This window comes from Poecilia latipinna, unplaced genomic scaffold (assembly GCF_001443285.1).
Source record: "Poecilia latipinna isolate Pla-1442-1.1 unplaced genomic scaffold, P_latipinna-1.0 Scaffold585, whole genome shotgun sequence".
Lineage (NCBI taxonomy): Eukaryota > Metazoa > Chordata > Actinopteri > Cyprinodontiformes > Poeciliidae > Poecilia > Poecilia latipinna.
In genome coordinates this window covers 206,654-215,598 of record NW_015113201.1, presented here as the reverse complement: position 1 = coordinate 215,598, position 8,945 = coordinate 206,654, and the positions used below count along the sequence as shown (strand labels likewise).

The window sequence follows — 8,945 nt, the reverse complement described above, 5'->3', positions numbered from 1 at the left end:
GGAATTCAGCATCATGCTTCATAAGTGGGAGCAACTAAAGTGAGAAAAGAAGAGGATTTGAAACTGAAGTGATCAGATGAGGCTGACACAGAAACGTTAGTACTGTCTCTGACAACTTGTTTCAAACAACAATGCATTTGCAGTAGTAACATCAAAAAGCACAATAATTCATTTAAAACAGTTCATAAATAATAATAAAAACTTTTCAGCTTTTCAGAAAAGATCTGTCTCTTTGTTTTATCTGGAAGCACACCTTGCTTCCAGATAAGGTATTTCTGATTGTTTATTTGAGGAAATCTGAGTAAAAGCTTTCTAACTTTAGCTCCTAAAACTAGTTTTTCTAATGTATTCCTGGGTGGTTGCTCATAGAGTCACTGCTAAGCATCCTGCAGGTTTTTCTGCTCTCTGATGATTTTCAGGAGTACATGTTGCTCTTTAGGGTAGATGCAGAGATTAAAGATGGAGAGAGGAATAAAGCAAGGAAGCTGAAAGCCTCACCTGGTTATTTGCTTCTGTCTCAAGTTACATTTAATTCATGTTAAAACAGACCAGGGCATTACCAAAACAGCACAGACCAAACCTGACCTGGGAGCAGCCTGACACACCCCGTCCAGAAGGGGTCGCTCTTTCCTCTGGGCAAGGCTGTTTTATTCAGCAAAAATTGTAAGCAACCCGAAGCAGAAGTCCACGTTTTTTCTCTCCTTTCAATGTAATCATGTTTAAATGCACCTTTAAAAACAAACACGAATCAAAACACTGTAAACGTAGCATAAGAGTATATGTATATGTATATGAAAGTATATGAAATGTTTCTACTGAGTTCTCAGACTCAAATAATTTTTTAAATCATTTTTTGTGTTTATTTTACTTCAAGCAAATTTAAAGAGTTCTGTATTTCATGAGGACAAATTTTGCATAAATCTCTTTCTTTACGTGGGTTTCTCCAATGTGTCAGAATAAATTATGATCACATTGACTAAACTGGTATTAGTAAAGCCTACTGTATGTGGTCCTAACTGTAATCTGAAGCACAATCTGCACTCCTTAACCAGTAAGCTTGCTTCCGATTTTAACTTTTACATATATATCATTATGTCTGTCATTTAAAGAGACAGGACGGCACCTGAATCCCTGAATAGTCCATTTGTTTTCCTTCAGACATGAGCCAGCAGAGAGAAACAAACCCCTGAGTTTGACCCTCGCCGACATGAGCTTCAAGGATTTTTTAAAATTTCTTTCACAAAACAACCACCCAACTAAAACAAACAAAAAAAAAAAGATACTATTATTATGGTGATAGGAGTTACACAGAAGCCAAAGGCTTGCTGCACTTTATCTCCGTTCCCTTCAGGAATGCCTTCAGGTTATGATCCTCCCTCTCCTGACACGGATGTAACTTGGCACTGATAAAAAGGAAAAAGGAAAAATGATTCAAATTTGTTTGAATGTCCCAGAACGGTTTCTGATGTCTTTTTTTGTGAGTCAGAGACAACCAGCAAACAGCAAAATGTACTGCAGTATAAAACCCCAGGTGGGTCAGCATTCATTAGCAGTTCAGTGCACAAGTCATTTGATAAAGCTCTTATTGCAATTCAGTATTGAAAATAGCAATATCATGAGGCTTGTCAGTTCACATCAGCTGGTTTTACCACCTATTCTTGTTGCCACAATATGCAACCCTGAGGCTCTGTGGCGTGGAAATGACGTCCAAACGCAAGTTCAGGCGAGTCAGCCAATAAAAGATGAACTGTCCCTGCATTGTGCCAAGGAGCCAACAGGAGAAAGGGACAGAGCTTAGGAAGCGGTAGAGCAGAGACACCTTCACAGGACTCACATCGCGGTCTGTTTAGGGACTGAGGAGGGAAATAACGCAGCTGCAGCATTACTTTAAGCCCCAGCACAGAGGGGAGGACAAAATCACACACCCCTCCGGTCTGAATTTCCTCCGGAGCTGCGTGGGGGGGACACATCAATGTGATCGAGACTCAGGGACCCTCAGGTGCAGAGAAACCAAACTGGCGGGGCTCTTAGGATGCAGAAGTCACCGGTGGAAGATGCAAACTTCTTCTCTAGATTTGTCTTTTGGTAAGCGATGGCTCTGCTTCATTCTTCGGCTTGTTGCGACGGCGACCGGCTGGATTCCTCACTTTACTTCACTTTTCATTCAGAAACGACCTTGGCTTTGATGTGACTTTATCAAATGGGAAGCAGGATTATGTCAGCAAGTGCGCAAAGTATCTTTCTACAAATAGGATTTTCACTGCCGTTGAAGGAAGTTGTGCGTAATTCGGGGTGCGCTCCGATGTGCAGGCAGGTGATTCTGGGCTGCTTCTTTGGGAATGTAAACCCATAAAACTGAAATGAAACTGGACTCAAAATGAAGAAGACAAATCTGAGAAAGCCAAAAACAAACAAAAAACCCCTTTAAAAACAAAAAGTTTGGGGAAGTCATTTTTTATTTCAGACCTGATGTGTTTTACACTTGACCATGATATTTGTGTTTTAGCCTTTTCTTTTTTCCTCCTTTGGATCAAAAGGAATTGACTATAGTTTGGTAATATGCACTTCAGGTATGAGATGTTAGAAATAAGGAAGCAGAATTCAGCATTTGTCAATACCTCCAAATTAGCGGGTTTAATGTCCTTTCTTGAATCTTTTCCCAACAAGTCAAGCCAATCACTTGCCATTAAAAATGAAAAATCTACTCTTATTACAACTATGCATAGTTTATATTAAACATTCTAGTTTGTTTTTTCTACCAGAGCTTCTAATAACAGTCTAAATTAAGCTAAAAGCGTTCAGCTTTAGCTGAATTTGTGTCACCTTCCTTAGACTAGAGAAAGCCTGACATCCACTCCAAGACTTCCAGGACAATTTAAACTCATATTTGTTTATGATTTTGCAACTAGCTTTTGTGTGTGTTGAGCAACGTCTTTGCTTCAAACAACTGATAGCCAACTCTGTGGTTCCCCCCGTCCCCAGGTGGATATCTCCTCTACTGAGGAAAGGTTTCACTAAGAAGTTGGAGCTGACTGATGTCTACAAGGCTCCCTCGTTTGATCTGGCAGACACCCTCTCCGAGAGACTTGAAAGGTCTGTGCATCGCAATATTTTTATTCACACTTACTTTTCTCATGTTGCCATAGAACAGCCATAAAATGTCATTTAATTTTGGGATTTTATGTGAATGTAGCTGAACATTAAATGAAAGGAAAGAGTAGCAAAACAAAAAACAAAAGACAAAAGAAAAACTCCATCAGGTCCCAATTAGAGTGCCAGGTAGGAAACTTGTGGAGGAAGGGGCTCTGGACAACTTGCTAAGTACTGTGTTACAAAAAAGTAACATTGTACGTCACCCTGCACACCACATATACAGCTCTGGAAAAAAGGAAGAGACCACTTAAAATGATCAGTTTATCTGATTTCACTTTTTATAGATATATGTTTGAGTAAAATTAACATTCTTCTTTTATTCTATGAATTACTGACAACATGTCTCTGAAATTCCAAGCCAAAATTTTTTATTTATTTGCAGAAAATGAGAAATGGTCAAAATAATAAAAAAGATGCAGCACTTTCAGCTCTCAATTAATGCAAAGAAAAGAAGTTCATATTAATTCAGAAACAACAATACTAATGTTTGAACTCAGGAAGAGTTCAGAAATCAATATTTAGAAGAACAACCAGAAGGTTTTCAATGGGGTTCAGTACAGTGGGCTGTTCATTTTATCCAGAGCTGTATATGGTAAAAATTTGTGGCAACATCATGTTGTTGGGATGCTTTTCTTCAGGTGAATGGAGCAATATGCCAAGCAATTTTGAAAGAAAATTTATTAGAAGCTGCAGAAGGCTTCAGGTTAGTGGATCAATAGGTGTGAAACTCCTGTCATTAAAGGCCTATGTTCTGTATCTCTGATGCAAAAAAAAAAAAATTGTGTAATTCAGGTATATTGAAGCTGAGATGACGTGTCTAAAAGTGGCAGAACACTGGCCCCAGGGGACTGGAGTTTGACACCTGTGGTAAATCTAAGCATATTTGTGAAATAAAATAACCCAGTCAAATTCCAGACCTGACCTGAAAGTCTGTGGGAAGATTTATAAACTGCTGTTCACAGATATTCTTCATCCATTGTGTCTAAAGTTTTACTGAGAAAAATGGCTAAAGATTCCAATCTTTATATAAGGCTTTTTTTTTTTAACCCAAAAGACTTAAATCTGTAATTTATTAGTTGTAAATCTTTATTTGTTCCAAAATAATAATAATAATAATAATAATAATAATAATAATAATAATAATAATAATAATAATAATAATAATAATAATAATGATGATTTTTTTACCTTTTACTTTGAAATCATACAATGTTGGTTTATCATATAAAATCCCCCCCAAAATACTCTAATGTTTGTAGTTGTAATGTTTTGAAAAGGGAAAATATTAAAAATATTAATACTTTGCCAAGAAACTTTATCCTCACAAGTTACCTTATTAGCTGCACTTAACTAGATTCAGACAGTTTCTGTTTTTGTCAGGTTTCCAAAACTTGTGACTGAAATTTGTCCAGAGCATGACGTTGTCATGGAAACACAAAACAACATATTAAAGGGTTCTGATATAAAGGTGAACATGTAAAAAAAAATGGTTTGGGTGCGCTTTTACCAAGACAGCCTTAAAGCACAGGCACTCTGTTCAGTGTCAAAATAAAGCATTACTTCATTTTCTGTTTTAACAAATGGGAAAACCACTTCAACAAGTTCACCAAACATAAAATAATCATAATAATTTGAGTAATTTAAGCCAAATTTAACTTTGTAATCCTCCTTTATATTCTACTTTACTTGTCAACAGTAATCTTGCTTGTTTTCTATTAGAAATATTAAGAATGGCTGACAAAAATCCATGAGACAATTAAAAAAAATCCTCTTGCTTCAGTTCCACAATCTGATCTGACTTTAATTGCTGTGTGGTTTGATGTGTTGATGCGAGCAGCAATTGGATCTCCAAAACTGTTATCAGCATTTATTGCACTGAATTTATTGCCCTGTGCTACAAGAATGGCTTGATAACATTGAATAAAAGCTCTGCAGGAATTTGTCATAGAGTCTAGTTATTGCCCTCAACTGTCTAACATACATCTTAGCAAAAGACAAGAAGAGGAAACACAAGTCTGTGTGTTTGTGAGGAATTTGAAGACCATGCGTGTCTCTTACACATATCTACTGCAAGCTGAATGTAAAGAAGTGAGAGTTTCACTGAGGATGAGTTGGTTTAGAGGCTGTAATCTCTAAATTCGTTTTGAAATTGTGCGTCTGACCTTTCCGTGTGTTTACAGTAGCTGGCCACATGCCATCCTTTCTTCTGAACACACTTAAAATATGGGCTGGCATTTGAAACTGAGTTAGACACAAACCAAACCTGTGTATGCCAACAAACGTTTTATTGATCTCATACTCCTGTCCTTTTTCCGTCTTACTCACCACTTCTCTTTCTTTTTTCAGTTTTATTTTTTTCTTCCTTGCAAAATATCAGACGTTAATTTATATTATATCTCAATGACAGATTTCACTTAGCGTCAGGTATTGGAACTACTAGTGGATGAAGATTTTTTTTTGACATCTTACTTGCATGTTTTTCCTTTTGTCTCACAGTTCCAGATTGACCTCGTAGAATAATGAAAAAAAAAGAAACATAATTTTGGAAGAGTTTTTCTTTCCTTTTAGAGTTATCAGATTTAGTTTTCAGTGTTAAACAGCTGCAGCATCGCACATCGACCTTGGACTTGCTGGTCTCCCAGGGGCGCTTATCACCTGAGTGATGCCAACAGACCAGTAAATACAGATGGGTGTTTAAAAAGTCAGCCTTAACAAATGTCAGTGTGCCTACAGGGTGATAAATGAGCAGTGGTTGTATTTTTTTTTTTTTTGTTTGTTTCAGTCTTCTCGATCGGCAAACATTGAGGACTTGTGTATTTACCCTCCTTAAAAGTGTGCTTTTAAGGAGGGTAAATGATGAGCCACTCCATCATGAAGTTTCACTGTAGCTTTCTATTTACTATTTTTTGTCCTAAATATCTTCTTTTCCACTCATGTGTCCATGAGCAGAATGACATTAGATTATGAAGGGCTAGAGATCTGCCAATTCAGAGAGAGATTGTGATATCATCTGTGGGAGACATTCTGTCTGTTGCTGTCCTATCCACTTACACAGATTATACAGTTGTTTTTTTTTACAATGTGTGACATCCGCTTAGAACGTTTTTGTGATGTAAATTTTATTATAATTTCACTGAGTGTAATCATAATATAAAACAATGGTTTTATTTTACTTCTAAAAAAGTGCAGTATTATGTTTTTACTAGGGCCAGGAATTGAACTTAATGTCAATTAATTACATAGATTTTAATGTGTTAAAAAATTTAAAGCCATTACTCACTTTTTATTTTCTCTTTTTTTCATACAAAAGTTCAGAGCGGAATCGCGTTTCTGGTACACTCGTAAATCTGAGGCACAACATCCACAAACGATGACATTGGATGACAAAGCTTTTTTTCTTGTCCCAGTGGGTGTTCACTTTTGCTTCAAAAAAAAAAAAAACAGTCTGATTGCAAAAGACTGTCGTTGTGTTTAAGTTGTGTTAGTTAGCCCATCAGTGAAGCTATTCAAGCCTAAAATAGCATCTCAATGCTAAACATGTAGCAGCAGCACAGATGTCCCCAATGCTAACGTTTCTTGTTTCTGAAGAAGTTCCATGAGTGACCAGGAATTCCTGAATAACTGGAAACCTGAGTGGATATAACCTTGGATATAACAGCACTTTGCATCAAGCTGATGGTTTAATAGCTTATCACATTAAAAACAATAAATATCTTTGTTGTTGACCTCTAATGACTTTTTATTCAATACTTTAGAAGCAAAAAGGGTTTTTGAAATCAGAATGCTGCTTTTTTGGTCAATATATAGTTTCCAATTAAAATGCGATTAATTAACTACAAAACCTTCAATTACCTCTGTTTAAATTTTTAATTGAATTCTACCATTAATTTTTTACCATATTATCCACTTTTGTTTCTAAACAAATTTGCTGACCTGTGTCGCAATGGACGGCCGATATCAACAAGCTACAACCACTACATGTCAGTAGATTTTGTTGAACAGATTCCTAAACATGTTTCTTTTTTCTTTTTCACAAAAGTAGTAATACACAAATAGCAACCAGAGACAAACTTTGCTGCTATTCATCTGGTAGGCATATTGTCCTATTACTGTTTAACTGTGCTGTAACTCTGCCTATCCTGCAGGGAATGGGACAAAGAGGTGGTGCTGGCCAAAGGCAGGCCCAAGCTGCTGAAAGCACTGGCGCGATGCTTTTTCCTCCCGTTTGCCTTCTTCGGTGTCCTCCTCTACTTCGGGGTGAGTCTTGTTTGTCTGTAGATGTTTCTTAGCACCAATGGTACACACTGTGCAAACTCTTTTTGTTAAAAATGCTGCAAATTTAAAATGTTACGCAAGTATCAGATGATCTAGCTCTTGGTTTTATTGCACTTGAAAAAACACATTTCAGAAAGTGTTTTGATGCTTATTGCCTCTTCCAGCTTCTACAGTTTATGGTCAGTTTATGGTCCAGTGAAGGGTTTTTTTTCTTTTTTTTTTTTTCTTTTTTTGCAGCATGGTGTTTTTTTTTCTAACTGGGAGGGGTATGTACACGCTTCCACTCTGATCTCATGGGGAGTGAACTAGATGGATTTACAACCCATTGTTTCTGAATTAACACACAGTGAAGACTGGAGAAAACATTATATAGCAAGGAAATTATTTTTATATTAATGCTTTTTTTAATATAATATATATTGGTAACACTTTATTTGAAGGGGGTTGAATAAGACTGACATGACACTGTCATAAACATGACATAACACCTGTCATGAACATGAATAAGCCTTCATGAATATTTATGACTGCTGTCATAAAGCGTCATTCGGTAAATTATGACACTTTTAATACAAAGTTGACATTATTCAAAATGTCTTTGTTATGACAACTTGACATTAACCAAGAAATCATTACTGTTTAAACTTTACCTTTAATAACATAAAGTTACCTAATTTTTAAAGTGAAATCAGTAATTATTTTATAACAAATTTATAACAAATTTCACCCCACTGCGGCTCCACCACTGAGTACTTGTGTGTTTTGTGTCAAGCGTGTTGCCCCGCTAGACAAGACCAATAATGCTACAGTGGAGCAACGACTGAAGATGACAGGCATGTTGCACTGCAGTGTTATTGTCCCAGATATACGAGGGGGACAGGGCAGCAGCTACTTGGGTGACTTTGTACAGTGGGACCTCGTTGTCTGGACAACAGGAATGCTTGTTAGATCCACAGAGGACACTGTGGGAATGCAAAGCTGTTCTGAAAGAAGTTGATTCAAGTCAACATATTTTTGCTCGGTTATCCTGTAGACATTGTTGATCCTGCTGACTGAATGGATTATGAGTCATCTTTTTTAACTGATGATTTCAGGCATTATTTTTTTAATGAGTGAAGACAGCTTCAGTAACATCACAAAGAGAAATGGGAGTTTTATTATTTTGTATCTAGAAGGAATAATTCTTTAAAAAGTTTCCTGTTAAAACAAAAAAGAATCATTCATGTAATTTCTTGCATATTTTATTGCAAATTATTTTATACCTTAAGGCATTGCCAAATACAGTTGTCTCTTGTTAAAGGAATATATATTTAAAAGGTTCATTTATTTGAGTAACTTGGTTTGCTAAGTGAAACACATTTTATAGATTAATTACACACAGACTGCTGTTTTCAAGCATTTATTATGTTAATTATGATGGGTTTTTGTTAGCAGCTAATAAAAACACAACATTTAAAATTTGAATATTACATCAAACCAATAAAAACATTTTAATATGGAAATAAGGGGTTCATGAA

At 36.2% G+C, this 8,945-nt stretch overlaps 1 protein-coding gene across 1 annotated transcript in view; it reads left to right on the top strand.

Moving 5' to 3' along the window:
* The first annotated feature begins 1,679 nt into the window (after window positions 1-1,679).
* Window positions 1,680-8,945, top strand: part of cftr (CF transmembrane conductance regulator) — a 46,177-nt gene continuing 38,911 nt past the window's right edge. Inside the window, exons 1-3 of the mRNA XM_015042307.1 lie at window positions 1,680-2,085; window positions 2,983-3,093; window positions 7,299-7,410. Of these exons, the coding sequence (XP_014897793.1) occupies window positions 2,033-2,085; window positions 2,983-3,093; window positions 7,299-7,410 (276 nt within the window). The 5' untranslated portion in view covers window positions 1,680-2,032. The remainder of the gene's footprint in view (window positions 2,086-2,982; window positions 3,094-7,298; window positions 7,411-8,945) is intronic.